Genomic DNA, 22093 nt, shown 5'->3' with positions numbered 1-22093 from the left:
GCTTGGACTGGCAAATGTGGTAGGCCCATTTTTGCCTAACGTTTGGAACTAGGCATTTTTTAGCAACCCGCCTGCTTGGGATAGGAATATTATAATTAACTGTTTAGAGGGAGGTCAAAGAGGCGCAGGCGCTTTGAGCTCTTTTCCCAGTAACCCCGTGCAAAGTCAATTAAGGTCATTTAATTGCTAATCGGATTTGGGGTGACAACAGAAATGCTGATATAGAATCAATTAGCTATTTCTGGTGTCCCTAGTCTGGGTCCCCCAAATTGAGGGGTGGATTGTCTCCATTTCGATTTTGGTTAAACGCCTTACCTTACTATGCCTGATTTGAATCCGCCCAAGAGGGCAATTTTGTCTCCTCCACCCCCTCCCGGGCTAAAGGAGTCCTTCCATTCCCCCGCCCCCCGCCCCGCCCGTCGCGTGGGGGCGGGGAGCGCTGGGCGCCCTTAGCGGACCTTGCTGCATCAAACCCGCATCATGCCCTTGAAGCTGTAACCTCCGTCACGTTCTTGCGGCGACTCAGTCGCCCACTGCTCAGTTCCTTTCTCTTAACTCCTGAGATTTCAGGTAGGTATGACAGGTGATATTTTAAGTGTAGTTTTTAAGGGGGAAGGGTTAAAACAGAAGCCTTCGCAATGAAAACAACCACAACAACACGACAGGTGCTCTCATAATTAAGCGGCTGAGCAGGTGTAAAAACGTGCTACCACCGCGTGGCTCGGGGTCGGTTTTGACTTCCAGTCGCAGGGCTGAGTCTGAGGACAGGCACAGGTTTTTCTAGGAGAAAGGCGATTGAGCTGGGCGTGGGGGCGGGCCAAGGCTAAGCAGCGATGTGACGCCCCCTCGGTGAAGAGTTGGCCGTTTCGGGGCTAACGTGGGGGGCGTTGGAAGGATGCAGAGAGCGGCAGGCTCTTGTATAGTCGAGTGCAGGATTTCCTACTTTGCGTTTGAAGCAGAGTATAGCACCCCGCACAGGTACTCGGGCTTATTTGAACGTCAGATTCTATCTAGAGAGGCAGAGTGGGGTAGCCGGGGCTAAGCCTTTAGTTTTCCGCCAAGGGACAGGACCCTTGGGCTGTGAAGTAGGGGAAAAAAGAACCTTTTGACTCCGCTTGCAATATATGTGTGTGTATGTATGTATGTGTATATATTTGATGCACATATATCTCAAAGTAACCCCCGCGCGAGTCGCTCTGGCTCCCAGTTAGCGCCTGAAACCTCGGGGTTTGCAAACTTGCACCTGGAATCTACCGCTTCTGGAGGCGCGACGCTCTCCGCGCTGCCAGGGAACCTGGTCCCAGAGCTTGTTCGGAATCCGAACACGGGAGGGAAGAGCGGAGCGGCCGCAGCCGGGCGTCCTCTCGAAGGCACCGACCCGCGGGCTGCCGGGCAGGGCACGCGCCGGCGGCGGCAGTCGCGGCGCAGCTAACTCGCCGCCGGCCCCGCCTCCTGGCGCTCTTCCAAGCAAGCCCCTCCTCCCCGCCCCGCTACAAACGGCGGGACCGCGGCGCCTGGGCGTCACTGAGGCAGCTGCCGGCCGGGTGAGGAGGCCGGTAGCCGGCGCGACGCGGGTAGGGCGGGGGTTTCACCGGGTTCCAGTCCGTCTTCCCGCCTCCGCCAGGACTGGGGACGCCGCCGCCGCCGCCTCTCCGCGGAGCCCGCGCGGAGCGACTCCTCCGCGGCTGTGCTGACGGCTGGCGGCGCGAGCCGTAGTAGCTGCAGCTCGGAGTCGTAGCAGGCAAGTGCGGGGGGTGTGGGAGTGGGGGCGGGGAAGGCGGGCACGCGGCGCCTGGCCTCGGGTCTGTTTTGGACGCCGAGGCTAAGGGCTGTGCGCGGCGCCGAGCGGAGTCCGGCCTCCGCTAGGTGGGAGCCCTAGACCGGCCTCGGGCGGGAACGCCGGTGGGGGTGGCGGAGGTTGTGCACGCGAAGTTCCTAGAGCTCGGCCCCTTGCGGCGGGAGTAGAGGGAATTGGGCTCCTCGGGAGGTGGCACCGCCCCTCCTGTGGGCACGAGCTGGTTGGGGGCGGCGGGAGCCGAGCGGGGCCAGTCGCACCAGGCAGCGTGCTCAGGCCTGGACGTGCCCGGGTACGGCCGCGTGTAGCGCCGGGAGAGCTCCGCCGAGACGCAGGTGAGTGCTTTGGAGGGAAAGTGGGGGAAGGGGGCTTTTCTAGAAAAAGGGCAGGATTCCTGTGGCGGACTGGCAACCCCGCCTGTGGGAGGCTGTGTGCTCTAGGTTCTCCAGTCGGATGGTGTCTGGTGGCGTGCCCACTTGGTACGGTGCTTCCTCGCGCGTGGTCCTTGGAGCTCCTGGGGCGTCTGGAGACTTGGAGCGGCCACGCAGTGTGTGGAGGTGGCATGGGACTGGAGGCGGCCAGGGCAGAGCAAAGAGGATCCCCCGGGCCGCTCGCTCCCTTGCGCGGTATTAGGTGAGGCCGGGCGCAGCCGCGCGAGGTCGCCGCTCACGGTGGCATCCTGGGTTTGAGCGCCGCGGACAGTGCGCTGGGCGGGAATCGCCAGGCGGGCCGGGCAGCCGGTCGAGGTGGACTCGGGGCTTTGGCTCGCTAGGTCGTAGGTTGCGGCAGCTGCGCCTCCAGCTCGGCGGGGAGGGCCGGCCACTTGCGGCCCCCGTGCACGGACGAGTGTGCGTGCACTGGTGTGACTGGTGGTCTCGTGGGGACCAACATCGGTTCACCAGCAGGTGCTCCTCCAGTGGTCTTGACAATGACCAGCAGGCAGTCTTTCCACAGCGTTGCCTTAAAAGCCTACTTGTTATCCTGGAGGACAGGGGCGCAAAACCTTGTCTCTAGATGTGAGCTATGAGCACGGAGTTGTAGCTGTCCAGATGGCCATTTAAAATAGTGTGCATTTAAAAAGATCATCTTTATGATAAAAATTTCATCTCCTGTCTTCTCTCTACATTTTCAGAGAATGTGAGAAAGAAGGACTTGTTCCCGAATATCTATTCTCTTTCATTCCCTCCCCAAAGAATGGTGCTTAGCAATGCTACGTGAATTTATTTCCCATCAAGGACAAAGAGTTTTTTGAAACTTAATTTTTTGGTGGACCTACCCATAATTCTGTCTTAATTAAAATATATCTCAGTCCCAAACTTATGACAAATAAGTCCATTCTAAACCACTCGAATACCAGTTGGGGTGTAATTTCCCCATCTCTTTAAAAAATCCGTTTGAATTTCTGGCTAGTTGCTCTTGAAGAGAATCTTCTCAAGAACCGTTTCCCCATAGTCCTTAGAATTTTTCATTTGTGCTAAGCACGCTCTTTCTTGTGGAAGCTGACCTGGAGTCTCCATTTTGGTGAGCGGGCAGGAAAGCTTTCCTGGATCTACTTTTTCTCATCTAGACCTTTGGGTCTAGAAATGGTGACTGTTTTCCTTGGATGGACTGGAACACTACTGCATTTATTTTTGGGTTATTCTTTATGAGAGATTTGTAGGAGTGGTGATTTTAATACTGCTCAGGTGAAGTGTGTGTGCATACTTAGAGAAAGTTCCTTTGGAAATGGGGAAGGAAAGGGAAAACAGGGCAAGAAGAAAATGTGTCTGAAAAGTAATGGTTGGGGTGGGGTAGGAAAAATTAAATTATGAAGAAATATTACATGCAATTTGATGTGATTCCTCTGCCCCCCCCCCCCTTTTTTTTTTCCCCTTTTTTTTTCTTTTTGGGAGAATGTATTTGTGTGATCAAACTGGGCCCTTACTGCCCATTTGGGTAACTTGGTGCTGCCACCTTTCGGGGAATGAGGTTTTTTTTTTTTTACCCTTGAAAGACAGCCGGAAGCTGTCATTTAAGGCCCCCCATTTTATCTGTCTGTAGGTGTTTCCTTCACTGTATAGTGTTTGCTCTTAGGAATCAGGTCAGCTCTTTTAAAATGTACATACACTCTATTACTGTGGATGAAGAGAATTTTTGTTTTAGGGTATGCTCCTGGAATAGCATAGGTACTCACAAATTGGTAAGTGTGGCCAGGCCTGTTATTTACTACTGAACCTTATTTTCTAGGCTAAGAATGGATGGGTTGTTAAGAGTTCCTTTTTTGGTTTTCGTTTGTTTCTTGGGGGTTGAACAGGGTTGCTTGGTTCTGGTTAAGGCTTCTTCGTAGGAGAAGTAAGGTCCTTCTCTGCCTGGGTTTTACACTTTTGGTTATGATCTCTCTCTTGGTGTGACATGGAACAGCAGTGCTCTAAGTGACATTTCTGCTATCCCATTCCTTAATCCACCCTTTTGGACCTTTGTATACAGACAGATGTTTCTGGTTGAATCCTTGTTACCACTTCCGGCCATTCTAGCCTTCTATATGCTTTTCTGGTTGGCATTATAATTTTTTAAAAATACTGCTTTCCATCCCTTCCTCCCCCACCTTCTCTCTTTTATTCTAAAAGCAAGTCACAAGTTTTCTTTAAGGATACAGCAAAGCCATCCTGAATACCCTGACTTCTAAACTGGGATCAACCTTTCTTTGATGGGGGGAATTTTTTTTTTTTTTAAACCTGGTGTACTTTTCAGACCTTAGCATGGCACAAGAACACCACAGTGGCACGTAATTCTTCATGTTCTTTTTTCCCCGAAGGATTGGATTTCCAAAATAGCATCTTATTAAGACTGACTTTACAGTTTACCTTTCTGATTGGTCCGCATGGTAGGGTCAGTTCTTTTGCTCTCATTCAAAGTCTTACTAAAGGTACCATAACATGTTATTTTACTACCTTTGTGACCAATACTGTTTATTTGGAAATAAGGAGGCTAGAGGTCCGTGTTACTTAGCTTGGTCAGGTTATTTATTTATTAATTTTTTTCATGGCATTTCAGGAGCCTATATAGGTGAGGTGGTATGGGGCTGGGTGGTATGCCACCCCGTGGAAAACCAACCCGTAGCCGTCTAATTCAGCTCTTTCTTATTCTTTGGATATTCAACTGGACAGGCCAGTCATCACAGTAAGCTGCCACATTTGAGGTTCGGTTTTGTTTTTAAGCGTGAATACTTGGTTGGAAGCTGAACTGCTTTATGGGTGTGTAACCTCTGCTGTCTTAACTGCGCCCCCTTGAAATTCTTAAATTTTTGAACAAGGGGACCCTCTTCTTTTGCACTGGGATCCACAGATTACATAGCTTATCCTGGTTAGAGTCTTAATCGTTTGATAATATTTTTAGCTGCCAATAATGCTTCTTAATGCTAATATATTACAGAACTCTTTGAAGGCCTTATGCACTGGTGATGCCACACCCAACTCTTGAATTACCTCTATAGAGGACATCATACACACAGAATGTTCACTTGGTTTGGCCAGTTTCATTTTATAGATCTGTGGAAGTCTTCACTGGTTCTGATTACTCACAGAACCCACATGTTGTGTACTTTAATGCCAAACTCATTGTTTTTTATTTCTAATTGGGGAAGAACATTTAAGTTCTATTTGATTTTAGAGACTAATTGGTTTGCAATCTTAGTTGATTTTTCTTCTTGATTTTAAGTAATATAAACCTAAGCAGAAATAGAAGGTGCTTAAGCTTGGAAGGCAGTAAATTGTTTTAAGGTTTTGTGTATTAAAAAATACACATTTTATTACGGTTTAACTAGCATTGGTAACTTTTGGAATCTGAACTAAAAATAGGAATTAATATAGTAAAATCCTGCGGTGGTTTTATGGAATATGTAGGAAATTTTTCACTAGCAAGAAATAAGCACATTTGGCTTTCAGCATGCATGATGCCTATCATAATTTTAGTAAGATCACAGGAGAATTTTTTTTTAAAGGTTTTATTTATTTATTTGATAGACAGAGATCACAAGCAGGCAGAGAGGCAGGCAGAGAGAGAGAGAGAGGAGGAAGCAGGCTCCCTGCCAAGCAGAGAGCCCGAAGCGGGGCTCCATCCCAGGACCCTGGGATCATGACCTGATCCAAAGGCAGAGGCTTTAACCCACTGAGCCACCCAGATGCCCCACAGGAGAATATTTTTTAAGAGAATATGGCTTGATATGTCTCTACCCTTGTATTTTGTATAAAGCAAAAGGTGACTCTTTTGTATCACGCAGAAGGTGCATTCCTATACACATCTTCCCCCTTGCCCTTTAATACCAGTGCTACCTGTCCAGAGGTTGGGCTACATTAAAATGTTTACTTGTAGGGGTGTCTGGGTAGGGCTCAGATGTTAAGCAGCTGCCTTTGGCTCAGGTCGTGATCCCAGGGTCCTCGGATCGAGCCCAGAGTTGGGCTCCTTGCTCAGCCGGGATCCTGCTTCTCCCTCTCTCTGCTCTCTCACTATCTCTCTCTGTGTCAAATAAATAAAATCTTTAAAAAAAAATCTACTTCTGGTAAAGGTATTATTTTCTCGGAGTTATGGGTTAGGTTTTGAAGGCATCAATTTCATTGATACTCTTAAGTGTATATTTCCCCTTTGAGAGTTGCTGAATAGTTTTGAGTGATGATATACGGGTTTTCCTTGTAATAAATCTTCATACAGAGAAGGATGATTGCTTTGGGAAGGAGTGGGATAGGTAAAATAACTAAGGTCCTAGGAATATGTGGCAGGAGATTCAAACTAAACCAATTTGGAGGTTGCCTTAAAAATTGCAAGTAACTTTTTTTCTTTTTTTAAACTTGCACGTTTGTAGTACTTGTGTGTTGTTTCCATATCTGATTTCCACTCTCTTGGTTTGACTGAAAATGTATGGCAAGTAAGGTTTGACAGGCAAGAACCCCATTCCTACTTTTAGAGATTTATTTATTTGGAAAATGAGAGTTTTTCTTTATTAAGCTTATTTATTATTATGAGACAGTAAAATGATAGTTTTTGTTTTGTTTTGTTTTAACATGTTGAAGGTTTTGCTTTAGATAAGTTTTGAACTCCTGAGTTGAGTATCTGTATATTTTTTCCTAGTCTAATCTAATGGTAATAGATTCATACCAGCCTTTTCCCTTGCTTTAAAAGGAGTCAGTCTCATAAAAAAGAAATTTACATTCTACATGACTAGCTTTTCTTTTGCTACAGAATTTTTGTTCTTGTAGGCTATTCATTACTGGAGATGATTTTAGCAATTTTAGTGGCTGTATTAATAGAAAGCCATAAGAATCCATATTTTCATAAATATCAAACAGATTATCCTTTTAGGATAGGTTTTTTATTTCATTTTGCTTTTAGTTAGAAGTGGTCAAACTCACTTCAGGCTTTATTAGACATTTTCTTGACTAGTTTTATTTCTTCGAGAGAAGAGGGATGCTTAACTTTCCTGTATCTTTGCTACGGAATTCCTGTAAAATTGACATTTCTTGTTAGTATTGAGTTCTGAAGAAAGCTGTGAGCCCGCTCTACCTAGAGAAATGTACATATACCGAAATTGCCATACAGTTTTTACCATCTAGCCCTCAGGATTCAAGAGGCTTAAAATAAGGTTTCCGTTTGGGAAATAGGACCTCGAGTATTAGAGTTGTCCTCTATTCTGGTGAGGGCGGGGGGAAGCTCTTCCGCTCAGTGCTCCTCAGCTGTGGCCTTAGCAATGTGGGCTCTTCATCGAAGGCAAATTCTAAGCTTCCTTGTCTCCGCATAGTTTGTTTTAAAATCCATTCTGATTTTGTAAACAAATTTTACACATGTAAGGTCTTGTGGTGAGCACAGTGCTGCCAGTTTAGCTACCGAGTTGTCTTGCCTCAGTAGGTTTTGTCACTTAAGTTGAAATTCTTTATTTAGCAGAGCCAGGTGGAATATGCTATAGGCTGGAAGCCTGAAGTTTCCGTTGTCTGGTCTAGGGCTCCATTACTTATGTCCTCGGTTTCTTAACCTTTTTGAGTATAAAAGGTTACCCTCCACATCTCAAGGACGAGGTGATGATGAGCATACTGAAGTATGAGATTTTTTGGCAGTAGATTGACAACGTTTACTGAATTGGAAGGGTGGTAATCAGTGGTTCCCACTGGTTAGTTTTATATATTTGGCCTTCAGTATGTTATTAATAACCGTAATTTTAAGTGATTCTTTATAATGTATCATATAATGCATATTTCTGCCATGTAGAAAGAAGATCCCCATACTGCCGGGAGGTTTTGAGAGAATTGTGTCTTTGAGCATTTCGGTATGGAAATAGGTATAAATATATCTGTGATGATGGGATTTGGAAGGGAAGTTTAAAATGCATTTTTTTTTCTGGAAAATATAAATAATGTTAAAAAATTACATGTGAAATTATGAGAATTTAGCCAGCTAACATTCCAGGAATATAAATGTCTCAATTTAAATATCCCATCTTTTTTTCAATGAGAAATCAGATTTTTAAATTTAAGCATTTAAATTAAAATAATCAGTCCGTATTTTTCTGATTTGAATTTTGTTTAATCTCTTATCAAGGGATCTATTCCTCTTTATCACAAAATGGAGTTTACATAGAAACACATTTTTTTCCCTGCTTTTTTCAATACCCTCTTAACCACCCTAAGTGAAAAGTCATTGATGGATGCCCTGTCAAGTAAGTTATTGGAAATTATTCACTTGTTCAGTTTTTAAAGGATGTTTAACACTTTTTTATTCTTTGGGCATCATGTGTGTATCAGAAGTACATAAGGTATTTCTCAAAGCAAATAAATCACCACGTATTTGAAAATAAATTCAGTGAATTAGGTAAGGTTAGGAAAATATTCCTTGAACTGACTGTGCTTGATCTTGAGTTTACTCTGAGCTACTTTTGAAAAGTCCGTTTTTAAAAATCTCCCTGATGCCGCTGCTCTGCTGGAGGCCCCTCTGGTGATGTGAGGATCCCCCACTATTACTGCAGAGCTAGCTGGGCTGTTCTACGTATACTGAGTTTATTATAGAGTGAGCAAGTTTTTATAACCTATTCACAGGTAAGGTCTGTTTCCCAGTGAGTTTACTCAACACTGCTTTCTTTCCCAGAGGTGCTACTTACTGGTTGCTGGCTTATTTTGTTTAAAACCCCTGGGGCCCTTTGTGGCCCATGACTGAATGACTCATGGACTTTTCCCAAATACTAGGTCATCAGTGCTTTTGACTTTCATCATTCCCCACCATTGTCTCTGCAAGGAACCTGATCTACCCAAAGCCTTACTCTCTTCTCTTTGACATGTCTGTGTAGCCCTCTGTCCCCTAGTCACCTGTCTGTGCTTTTGAGCCCTATGGTAGTTCTAACTCTAGCCTGGCAATTCTGGGTCAGGAGCAGACTAGTCACTTGTCTATTGTTTTCATTTGGCTTGTACCTTTCCATTGGCTCTTAAGCATTTTATTACAGTTTACTCATTGAAGAATAACTTCTGTGACCAAGTGAATTGATGCTATTAGAGGACAAAAAGGAGAAATGGGTATCCATGGACAGAGTTTCTTCCATCTGTCCCAAATGATGCCGGAGGTTGCATATGGTATGTATTTGTTTCATTTGGCCTAAACCATTCCCCCCCCCCCCCCCCCCCCCCCGCCAAATAATTTTTTTGAAAGCAGGCAAGCATGCGTGTATGGTAGGGGCAGAGGGATAGGAGAGAATCTCCAGATGGCTCTGCGATAAGCATAGAGCCTGACGTGGGTCTGATCCCACAACCCTGAGATCACGACCCCCGCCTAAACCAAGTCAGATGACCAAATGACTGAGCCACCCAGGTGCCACTGGCCTAAAACACATTTTTTTTTTTTTTTTAAGTAGTAAACAACATGTGTTGGAAAGGATATGGAGAAGGGGGAACCCTCCTACACTGTTGGTGGGAATGCAAGTTGGTGCAGCCACTTTGGAAAACAGTGTGGAGATTCCTTAAGAAATTAAATATAGAGCTACCCTATGACCATGCAATTGCACTACTGGGTATTTACCCCAAAGATACAGATGTAGTGAAAAGAAGGGCCATCTGTACCCCAGTGTTCGTAGCAGCAATGGCCACAGTCGCCAAACTGGAAAGAACCCAGATGCCCTTCAACAGATGGATGGATAAAGAAGATGTGGTCCATATACACTATGGAGTATTATGCCTCCATCAGAAAGGATGAATACCCAACTTTTGTAGCAACATGGACGGGACTGGAAGAGATTATGCTGAGTGAAATAAGTCAAGCAGAGAGAGTCAATTATATGGTTTCACTTATTTGTGGAGCATAAGAAATAACCCGGAGGACACAAGGAGATGGAGAGGAGAAGTGAGTTGGGGAAAATTGGAGGGGGAGACGAACCATGAGAGACTGTGGACTCTAAGAAACAAACTGAGGGTTTTGGAGGGGAGGGGCGTGGGGGTTGGGGGTTGGGTGGGCCTGATGGTGGGTATTATGGAGGGCACGTATTGCATGGAGCACTGGGTGTGGTGCGTAAACAATGAATTCTGGGACACTGAAAAGAAATAAAAAATAAATAAAAATTAAAAAAAGGAGTTAAGTGTTGATATAGGTGCTGGGAAGTATCATATAAAGATCTAGAACCATATTTAATGTCTCTTGAAAAGTTGGTAGGGTGGAGCAACACAGCCAATATTTGTCAACTGCATCCTTTATATGGAGTATGACTTGTTTCACTTCAGATTAAATTCCTGCCTGGCCTTTTTGGATATTTGAGCTATGACTTTGTGACAGTTCCTAAAAATTTTCTCAGATATAAAGACAAAGGCAGGAGTGCTTAAGATTTCATGTTCTTTTGATTGTGCTTGTAAATATTTGAATTATGTTAGACCACTCTGTATAAATTTAGATTTTGTAGTCTCCTTTACCTCATTTGGAGAAGTCTCCTTTAATCTCTGATCTAAAGAGATTTTCTCCTTCTTTTAGAAGATATACTTACAGTGGTTTATCTTACCCTTTCCCCCTCTTCCCGGGATTTTAGACCTGCCCCTACTGGGAGTGGGAATTTCTTCCCACTGGTCATCTGCTTGTATTCGTCCACATGCTTTGTGGTCAGCAGAAGTTGCTTGGGTGCTGTGAAAACTAATAGGATGTTATGAGCTGTTTAAAAGAGGCCTGTGGCCCACCTGCTAACTGCATTGCTGATGGTGTCAGCTTAGAAAAGACATTTTCCCTTTAGATTGCTGTAAAAAAAAAAAAAAAAAAAACCAACAAAAAAAAAACTGATATGAGAGGTTACCAGGTGTGAGGTTTATGTATGTTGTTTGTCTCTCCTCTTCCTCCTGTTATTTTTATTTTTTTTTTCAGCCTGCAGCCTTTTCTGCGCTTCTCTAGAAACAGCAGGACAGCTTCAGCAAAGGTTTCTCCCATGTGTGCAGTAGAGCAAGCTGACGCACCAGCAGAAGTAGAAAGAGGTTCCACATAATCATGTTTGGACCAGTGCTGTAATTTGATTTTTTTTAACTTTTTTTTTTTTAAGCTTTTATTTCCTCATTTGACAGAGTGAGAGAGAGCACAAGGCCGGGCAGTGGGGAGAGAGAGGGAGCAGACTCCCTGCTGAGCAGGGAGCCTGGTGTGGAACTCCATCCCAGGACCCTGGAATCATGACTTGAGTTGAAGGCAGACGCCCAACCATCTGAGCCACCCAGGAGCCCCTAATTTTTTTTTTTTTTTTTAACAATAAGGAAGTTGGATATTCTTAATCTGCTCCTGAGCATAATAGCACAATTTGAATAGCAGAGAGCAACTTTGGTGTGTGTTAATGTCTAGTGAGATGAATGCAGATGGGTAAGTAGGTAGAAAATGTCAGTGTAGAGCCTTCCTTTTGGTGACTTGACACACTTATATTTCTAGTTAACTTTTTTTTTTTTTTTTAAGAAGATTTTATTTATTTGACAGAGAGAGACACAGTGAGAGAGGGAACACAAGCAGGGGGAGTGGGAGATGGGGAAGGATGCTCTTTGCCTGGCAGAGAGCCCAGTGCGGGGCTCGATCCCAGGATGGGATCATAACCTGAGCTGAAGGCAGATGCTTAACGACTGAGCCACCCAGGTGCCCCTCTAGTTTTAACTTTTTGTTCAGACTGGCAAACAGATATGAAGATCTGTTTGATCAACCTGGCACTGATGTAGTGTGTGAGGACGGAACAACGCCTGTAAAGCCCTGTTCTCCTGGCAGCCACTTGAGGTAGGCCAGTCATAATGAGGAATTAGAATATGGCCCTCTATTGAATATCTTAGCAAAACCTTTCTGAAGAGTAGTAGGAGTGTAATGCTGGCAGTTTAAAAGTCGGTGCAGTCTCCAGCCCACCCACTTTTTTTCCCTCTATACTTGGGATGTGAGTAAAAGTATATGCTAATTTTAAAAACCTGATTTTGGATTAACTATGTATATAGTTCTGAAAAAATTATAGGTATATTCTGAACTTTTTAAAAACATGTGTTTTTTTTTTTTTTTTGTAAGATTTTTTGTTTGGTGGGAGAGGGGGGAGAGTGTGCATGCACACCAGCAAGTGAGTGGGCATGGGCAGGGGGAGGGGCAAAGGAAGAGGGAGGAGCAGATTCCCCCCTGAGAACTGAGCGCAATTGGGGCTCAATCCCAGGAACCTGGAATCATGACCTGAGCTGAAGGCAGATGCTTAATCGACTGAGCCACCAGGCAACCCTCTGAACTTGTTTCTGAGAGGCACTTAAAAAGAACTCTTGGTACCAAGGCTACCAGTCCTCTTCCTTGATTATAGGATTCTTTTAGATGAATATGTTACTTATTTTAACGTACCCTGGATCATCTGGTTGATGGGCTTCTAGGGTGTCTTCATTGTTGGTTTGGTTGAGGAATTGAGAATTGAAAAAAGGGTTTTATCTCCCTAAAGGTTGAAAATCATTGTGATAGAGCTACTTCTGTACCTTAAGAAAGGCTTTGTTATAGGTGGGCTGTGATTAACTTGGCATATAGATCTTATCCAAATCCATTTAAAGTTTTTTTTTTTTTTTAGTTAAAGGATTTTAAAAAGTTTTCAAGTTTTTTGTATTGGGACTGCTCAGAAGCCAGGAAGATTGTATAGTGTTTATTATTTTGTCACACATTATTACTAAGTGCTGGATACTGAGAGAGCTCTAGAGGTTTATAAAGCATCCTTGTTCTCGTATTTGGTCTATTTGCTTAAGGAGATGAGATAGAAAACAATTTAAAAGATTGCCTCCCCTCCCCCACCCTGAAGTTTAAAAGTGTTTGAGGGGGTGCGCCTGGGTGGCTCAGTGGGTTAAATCCTCTGCCTTCGGCTCAGGTCATGATCCCATGGTCCTGGGATCGAGCCCCGCATCGGGCTCTCTGCTCAGCAGAGAGCCTGCTTCCCTCTCTCTCTCTCTCTCTCTGACTGCCTCTCTGCCTACTTGTGTTCTCTGTCAAATAAATAAATAAAAAATCTTAAAAAAAAAAAAAAAGTGTTTGAGGGACTGAGAAAAGGGACCCATCTCTGTAGTCTGGGCTTTAGGGATGTGGCCAGGTTGCTGCTTATTGCTTTGGGGACAGGAAGTGTGTAGCTTTTCGTGGTCTGTTTTGTTTGTATGTTTATTTACTTAGTTTTGGGGTCTCCCTCTTCGCACTTCTTCCCATGTCAGTTTTGTTTCTTTTGATTCTCTTTTGTGGTATGACTATTTCCTGGTTTGCCAGGAGCCCAGTCGCTGGTGAAGAATGTTTATGCATGGCAGAACCTGCCAAGTTTTAAGTTGTGACTGGACAGAGATGCTGCTGTGACTGTCTTACTTCTGCTGTTGTCCCAGAGGAACAATCCCAGACAATTTGGCAGTGTGTTGGGCGGGGGCACCAAAGAGCTGCCTGCCTTTCGTTGCGGATAGACCTATTAGGACAGAAAAACAGTAATTGAAGGTGGTGCACTACCCAAAATGATGGAACCGGGAGATGAGAGCATTTCCTCCAGTAACAGTGATGGTGCCCAACATATCTGTTCTTCCAGAACCTTACCACAGCTCCCTGGGGATATTCAGTTTATTATTTTTTAAAATTTTTAAAAAGATTATTTATTTGACAGAGATCACAAGTAGACAGAGAGATAGGCAGAGAGAGAGAGAGGAGGAAGCAGCATCCCTGCTGAGCAGAGAGCCCGATGCAGGGCTTGATCCCAGAACCCTGGGATCATGACCTGAGCTGAAGGCAGAGGCTTTAACCCACTAAGCCACCCAGGCGCCCTGGATATTCAGTTTATAGATAAGGAAAATAAGGCTCAGAAGTTAGGTGGTTTGCCTAAGGATTCCACCTCCCCAGTGGGGAAGTAGGACCTAGGTCTGTGACTCTTAGTTTAGTACCTTTTCCATGAACTCCCAAAATGTTTTTTTCTACCTTTCAGAATTCTGCTGGTTGTAGTTTAAGATGCCTGTGGCCAGAGAGTCAGATCCAAGAGGCAGCTCAGCGACTTTCTCATCTCTAAGCTTGTTTGTGTTTAGTTCCTCAGTGGTGGAGCTGTTATTACCGTTTTTTTTGTTTTAAAAGCTTCATTCTGGTCCCTGTAGCACTTGCAGTAAAATGCTTACTACTTGTTTCCTCAGAGCTAGGATTCTGACCTTGCATTATTTCAGGTCCATGGCTAGGTGACTTTGGAAGGATTCCATCACAGGCTGCTGTCTTCCTGATGCCAGCTGGCAGTCTTGACTTGGAGGATTACTTTTTGGAGGCATATGAAGTATGGATTGGTTATTTTCTATAAGCAAGGGAATGAAGACACTGTCTCCAGCTTATTTTTGGATTTTGCTAAAATCAGGAAAAAAGATTGAAATACTGTATGTTCTATTCCCAGTGAAAGTGACATTCATTTAACCCCAGCTCACTGTAGTAGAGAATCTATAGGGGCTATTCCTTAAACTTAAGTTTCTGAAATTAGTATTTTCCAAATCTGGTGGGCTTTTCAAAACACCACTATTTTTGTTCTCAGAAAAACAGTTGCAGGCCAGGTGTTCAATAGTATGTATGATGTCCAAACCTAAATCAAGAAAATATCCACCCATTAAAGATTGTTCTTGATTCTCCTTGTTTCTCCAATTTAACTGTCAGAAAAATTGGCTGGAGGGAGGATGGGGAAGAGTATATGTTCAAGATAATTCTGGTTGTCTTCCCAAGAAAAGGGATTTTTTTTTTTTTTAATTTAGTTTTACTTTATCTCTTTCATTATGTGTGTTACTTGTTTGTAGTAGGAACTTAGGAAACATTTGTTTAATTCACTTGCATTCAAAGTTTGGAATAGAGAAGATAATTTACAATAGAAGTAACTTACTGTCATTTGAGAAAATTTTATTTGAATCTCTAGGTAAGCCACAAATAATAGGTGATCTTATTAAAATTTTAATTACTACAGGAAAATACTAGTAAAAACTTGCTTTAACAAAAGCCATATTTCTTCAAGTCTTAAATGTAAAATTTTTTACGTTGTTTTTGAGTCTCATAAATATGTCTGCTTAATGTAGTGATTATTTTTCTCAAAGCTGTGAGGTTAGTGGTACATCTTTCTACGATGTCTTAGAATTGAGAAGCTGAAGTAAGCTCCACGTGAACATGTTCTTTGGTGTCTTATTCCCTGTGTGTATTTTACTCCTTGTAGATTATAAGTATCTGTGTTCTGTGAAGCTGGTGTAGGCTTAAAACAATAAAATAATCAAATTGTCTCTATGTTACAAGCAGGTGTCTCTGGTAGAAAATTGGCTTAATAGGCAGTAGACACAGCAAAGAGTAGAAAGTGCAGTCCTGCCAAGGATGTTCTTTACTGTTATAATTTATGGCATCACAAGATGAAACAAACTAGGACAGGTCTTGAGAATTCAAAGCCCAATAGCTTTTTCACATCATTTTAACTTATAGGACACTACAGTCTTAACCTATGACTTTGATGAATATGTACCACTTCTCTTAATTTTTTTTTTTTTCCTCTTAAGTTGGCCTAGACTACCAAAGATTTTGAGTAAAATGTTTTCTATAGTTGCCCAGTTCTCTAAGAAATTCAGAAACATATAGAAATCCAGGGACTTGTTGTCAAGTCTTGGGTGTCCTATTTTGTTTTCCCTAAGGAGTTTTGAGGCGATTTTCTCCATAGGAGTTTTTCATCATCCTTTCTTTCTCTTCTCCATTCTCCACAATTGTTTCCTGTGCTACTGCCTTAAATGAAGCAAATTTGGTGATGGCTTATTAAATAGCCCATGAATATTTGAGAATGTTCACTATATATTTTTTGGCAAAATCTAGTTTTTTTTAGTGGCTTCTTAAATCTTGAAACTTTTCTCTAAACCTGCACTTTTATAGAATTTTTGTAATTGTATTTTTTTTAAGATTTTTTTTTAAAGATTTTATTTATTTATTTGACAGAGATCACAAGTAGGCAGAGAGAGAGGAGGAAGCAGGCTCCCTGCTGAGCAGAGAGCCCGATGCAGGGCTCGATCCCAGGACCCTGGGATCATGACCCGAGCTGAAGGCAGAGGCTCAACCCGCTGAGCCACCCAGGCGCCCCTTGTAATTGTATTTTGCCTAGCCTCCTGATCTTGAAGGTATTTTGCTGTTTTCAATTGCTTACCCATTCACTTTTTGGAATGTTGATCAACCTTTTCTACCCTGCAGTAGTTTAAAAACAATTATTTTTCCAGCCTCCATATATGTACATGTATTGGTTTCTATGGAAAAGTTCATTTATTAAGTGCTTGTATACATACTGTTCATCACCTACTCTTACATATTGAGGTATGGTGGTGAAGATGATATAGTCCTTGCTGACATGAAACTTAGCGTTTATTCAAGGGGACACATGTTAAAGTTCTAGAAGTTATTGTTTGCAACTCTGATTTGTTCTATGAAGGAAAAGTCTCTGGGGCTCCTAACTTGGTGCGAAGCGATCAGGGAAGTTCATTTTTCATTTTATCTTTCCTCCTGTCTACCCTCTCCTTGTGTTACACAAAGGTAGGGTTCTTAGTTCTTAATTTTATAGGCATTAGTATATTAGAAAAGGTTTTTAAAGTTGAATCCTCTTTTCCCTGGTAGATTCATGGTGAACTTTGGATCCCGAATCTGAACCCTTCTGCCTCACTTGTGTTCCACTATAGATCTGGCAATTTTTTTTTTTTTTAAACAGCTGAGAAACAAATTTTAATGTTCTCTTTAGAACAATAATAATTAGGCAGCTTTCACACCAAAAACTATACCAGGAATGCCAGCTCCAGCAGTGAGGTCTGCATCATCTCCATCCTTTATTCTCTTCACTCATGACTTTGAAAAAAATGCTCTCTGATTTTTGAAGTATAATTTTATCAGGTTTTTTTTTTTTTGTAGTGTTTTTCCAGTATATTGATTGAGGTGGTAAAAACTAGAGAAGAATGTCTCTTAAGCTTTTTGCTTGCCTTAAAGTACTATACCAATTCAAAATTCTAGCTTGTCATTGATTTGTTCAGTTAGTTTATGAATAAACTTTTATAGAATCCTTCTCTGCCAGATCTTGAACCTCCCCCCAGTTCTTCATAATACTGTGTTCCTCTCTGTATTCATTTATATTTAAATGAGAAATACAATAATAATTTGGAATTGTCTTTAAAACATTTGTTGGGGTGACAGAGGCTTAGGCAGTTGTCTTTAAGGTTTTTACAAAGAAATTTATTGAAAAACACTTTTGGAAATGACCCAAGTGGCTTTTGGGCAGTCCCTTAATCCTAAAGGGCTCTGTATATTTGTAAGAAATTGGTAGAGTCTGGGAGATTTCTCTAAATCCTCACAAAAAGACAAGGAAGGAAAAAGAGAAAATGAAGAGGAAGTAGATTCTCCATGTGTCTGTTTCCTCACAGATGATCACAGCAGAACAGTACAGTGAATTTATGACATGGTATTATAAAATAGTATCTTACATGCTTATTACCCTTATAAGAATATATTTTTAACTCCTCAGTCTTCAGAGGTGGACTCTGATGGCTAAAACAACTGTTTCTGCTTTACTATTATGTGGTTTTTTTGGAAGGCAATTGAAACTTTGAATCCCTGGTAGTTGGTATCTTAAAGAATTCAGTGATTTGGCTCCTACAAATTCTTTTCTTGTTGAATCTTATTTTATCAAAGCTTTTAGATTTTAGTCCCTTCTGTAGAACGAAGCCGTTGAAAATACACAGTAGCCTCCATTCTTGACTGAGGGAACTTGGGAGAGAAGTAAAACTACTTTTAGTTTGGGAGAGGAGAATTTGAATACTTTTTCTGGCATTATTCCGAGAGAGTTAAGGGAAGGGGTTTGGCGTGAGAACTCCCCCACTGCCAGGTCTGTTCTTAATGGCTCCTTCAATTAGTTTATACACACACACACACACACACACACACACACACACACACACCAAGTTTGTACTTTTGGGATACTTCTTAAATATTTTCAAGTACATTGGCAGTTCCTTGATGTCAGTGATCCTGTCTTGCAGCTGTATTCCTTGGCTGTGGTAGGTCCTATTAATATCAAAATTAAAATTATGGAATTACAATGCTCAAGGTAAACACTGTATATGAGATTGTGTGTGTGTGTGTTTTAAAGATTTTATTTGACAGAGATATATATATATATATATATCAAGAGAAGGAACACAAGCAGGCTTCCCACTGATCAGGGCGCCCAATCCTGGGGCTCGATTGCAGGACCCTGGGATCATGACCTGAGCTGAAGGCAGATGCTTAATGACTGAGCCACCCAGGTGCCCTGTGTGTGTGTGTGTGTGTGTGTGTTTTAATGGTATACTCTGCCTAGGTACCCTGACTTCTGTGAAGGTGCCATGTATAATATAAATACTTTACCACCTGGAATTAATAAAAATTTTTAATGTTTAAACTGAGTGTTTTGATGTTTTTAAGTGAATATATTACTATATAATAGCAATTAAGTGCTAGATAATAGATAATTATTATTTTAAGGTGACTTCTGTATTAACAGTGCTGTTCCTCTTCATCCATCCCCAGGATTAATTAAGATTTCGTTGTATTTATTTTCAGTCTCCTAGCTTTAACAGTTTCCTTGGACCACACAGGGAAAGGTTTGGGGTGATGCTTCTTTAACCATTCTGGCTAGGTGGAGATTGTGCCTTCCACATGTATTTATGACCTGTTTTATACAGCTTCAAAGCATGCTATATTAAAAAGCTATCACTGCTTCAGGATTGGACTGAGAGGCTGTGTTTGCCAGGATTGAGGAAGGCAGGCCCTAGGGATGACCGCTGGGCCAATCATTTAATAGTGTGAAACTTCCTCTGGCTCTTGGAAGAGTGGCTGCTTTCTGCTCAGCACTGAGTCTTTCTGGAAGCAGACGTAGAAGTGGAGTGTAAGGTGGATGCTCTCATGGTGGAAGGCTAACCACACAGGAAGGGTTATTGCCCTGGATACTCCTGTGGTACACCCTGGCCCCCACTCAAAGGCACACCAGCCCCAGGGTACTGCAGCAGCTCCATCTGGTATGCTTTGACATAGAACTGTTTGTTCTAAAGCAACTCATTTTAAAGCTGCAGTATGTTAAATAGGCCGCCCTTCGTTGAAGGCCTTGGTGTGTGTTGGCAGTTTATCAGCAGCAGGGTTGTGAACCTGTCACTTCTTGCTAATGAAGGCTTTTATTTAGCTTAGCAAATCCTATCTTCTGTTATCATCCATTTTTTTCAGATGGTAAACTTGAAAGGGATGTTTGTGGCTTTTTTATTAATTAGTAGCCATCAGGTTGCTTTGGTCCTTGCTTGTGATAGCCATTTCGCTGTTTCGTCTATTGAGACGCCCTTGCCCTAAACTAGGAAAACCCTCAAATGATTAGAGTAATGCTTTGTTTGTTTGTTGTTCATGGAATGGTTTTTTCTTTCCTCTCAGGTAGCCATTTCCTCCAGCTTCCATTTCAGTTCCATTTTTAAATTCCTAGCAGGGGTTTCATCAGAGCTTTCCTAGTGCGCGGCAGTTAGACTTCCCAGCACTTGTTTGTTTAGTTCTGGGCAGCACAAGAGAAGAAGGATTTTGTCTTGGTATTTAATGTGTGTTTCTTATATATAGCAAATTCAAGGGTGCCAGAGAATGTTAGAGCTGGAGGGGCCCTTACGCACCATACCAACCCATACCCTGATTTTGTACAGTTGGGGCTAATGCTTAAGGTGTGTTGCTTAATATCTTAGGAATAGTGACAGTGGTTGGAGGCTCTGGACCCATGGCTGATTCTTGGCTTTTCTTTCCTTCTCCCAATCCCTTTTCCTCTACACTGCTGCATTTTTTCGGTTTCATTTTTTAAAGTGCAGGCGATGCCTTAGAGGGATTACAAATTGATAAGTTTTTAGAGGGCTTTTGGGCAGCAATTAGTATAATTAACAATGCAAATAGACTGTGAGCCAGCAATTGCTATCTTTAAATTTGTATTTTTGCTCTCTTGTATAAGTTATTTGTTGCAAGCATTGTTTGAAATCACAAAACCCTGGAATGTTTATCAGTAGGGAATTGGTTAAATTAAAACAATTAATTGGTTAATTAAATAACAGGTCTCTGTTACAGTCATCTATAAAAGAATTCTCTGTGTGCTGATATTTAAGTATAACAAGCAAGGTGCAAAGAAAGGTCTATCTCTGTGTATGTATTAGGGTATTTGCTTTCCTCATCTGTATTGGTATACATTTGTCTTCATTTTGATAGTGTTCAGAGTGCTAATGAAACTCTTTATCTCTGGGGTGTGGGTTGGAAGAATTAAAGACTTCTATCTTTCATTTTATATGGTTTAGCAGTTACGATCTTTTTGCATCAGCCATATATTTTTTAATTTGGGAAAAATATTATTGACACATAATTACTAATTCAAGAGATAAACCCCCTTGTATTTTTCAGAGCATTTTAATAAATTTTTAACATCTGCTTCTAAACTGTTCAGTAGTGTTTGGTGCTTATATTGTGCCAGGACTCTGGGAGTTCAGAAATAGGAGGATATGGATGCTGTCTTCTTCCAGTTGTTTAAGTCTAGCTGACAGCCCACAGGCAGGACATGTGATGTGCTGAGTATGGGAGTTTGGGTTTCATGAGGGCTGCTGCCATAGTTGGGAAGGTAGATAAATGTGAGTGGCACTTGAAGGGAGATTTTATATAGGACAGGGAGACTTTTTTCCTAGGTGAAGAAGGGGGGGGATTACCATGATGTACTCCTAGCATATTGAGAAAATCTTTTTTTGACTGTTGGAGAATGGTTGGGTTTTCTAGAGGGTCCTGAAACCCAGGCCAAAATGTTTCCATTTGTATGGTGAAGGGCATTATGAGAATTTTCTAGTAAGGGGTGGTAGAGAGAAGCCTTGAGAGAAATCTGACTGGGGACAATTTTGTAGGATTGACTTGGTGTGAGGAAAGCTGAAGTAAAGGACAGGGGCCGACAGGGCAGAAGTGGGAGGAAAACAGAAGATGGTTTTCTGCCTATTATGGAATTGACCAAATGAAAAACCACTTCTTGGCATCCTGGGTACTCTTTTTAGGAGATCTTTGTAGCATTCAGAAGCACTTTCTAAACCAATCTAAGTAGGCAACACTTAACATCATTTATGCTGCTTTATAAAGTGTCTTTCCTGGGAACTGAAATAGAAAGGTAAATTCATGGCTTTCATATTGTGGGGTTTTTTGTTTTGGTTGTTTTTTATTTATTTGACAGAGAGATCACAAGTAGGCAGAGAGGCAGGCAGAGAGAGGAAGAAGCAGGCTCCTTGCTGAGCAGAGAGCCTGATGTGGGGCTTGATCCCAGGACCCTGAGATCATGACCTGAGCTGAAGGCAGAGGCTTAACCCAGAGCCACCTAGGTGCCCCTCATATTGTGGGTTTATAAAAATTTCCTATCAAATGCAGTTGACGTGATTAAAAAGTACTGGGCCCAAGAAGTAGTTTACATCATCCTGGGGCCAGAGGAACATCCCTTTGAAGGTGGGAAGAGGAATAGGAAGCTTTTCTGGAGTTCATCCCTATGTGCTAAAGGAATTCACTATAAATTCCTTAAAAAAAAAAAAAAAAAAAAGAAAAGCTTACTTAGCAGTGAGTTAGACCAGTGTTTCTCAGAGTTTCTGGTCTTATTACTCCTTTTACAGACTAAATTATTGAGAACTCAAAAGACCTTTTGTTTGTTTAGGTTATATCTGTCAATATTTGTTAGAAATTAAGTTGAGAAGTTTTAAAACTATCTTTTAGTTATAAACCTGCCACATATTAACAAAGATAACCTTTTAAAGGGATGCCCGGATGGTGTACTCATTTGAACAT

At 42.2% G+C, this 22093-nt stretch overlaps 1 protein-coding gene across 16 annotated transcripts in view; it reads left to right on the top strand.

Annotated features, from left to right (window-relative positions):
• Window positions 1-22093, top strand: part of ELAVL2 (ELAV like RNA binding protein 2) — a 168809-nt gene that overhangs the window by 28591 nt on the left and 118125 nt on the right. For 2 of the 16 annotated variants that reach the window (XM_032860301.1, XM_032860297.1), the window contains exon 1: window positions 2249-2428. The exons of 6 other annotated variants lie outside the window; for them this stretch is intronic. In XM_032860301.1, the coding sequence (XP_032716192.1) occupies window positions 2358-2428 (71 nt within the window). In that variant the 5' untranslated portion in view covers window positions 2249-2357. Of the gene's footprint in view, window positions 1-484; window positions 571-1500; window positions 1742-1899; window positions 2131-2247; window positions 2429-22093 lie in introns of those variants that run through there. 8 more of the 16 variants (XM_032860307.1, XM_032860304.1, XM_032860310.1 and 5 more) reach the window with 8 other exon arrangements.

Source organism: Lontra canadensis, unplaced genomic scaffold (assembly GCF_010015895.1).
Source record: "Lontra canadensis isolate GAN:19392208 unplaced genomic scaffold, GSC_riverotter_1.0 scaffold19, whole genome shotgun sequence".
NCBI classification, from domain to species: Eukaryota; Metazoa; Chordata; class Mammalia; order Carnivora; family Mustelidae; genus Lontra; species Lontra canadensis.
This window is presented reverse-complemented; position numbering and strand designations above follow the sequence as displayed.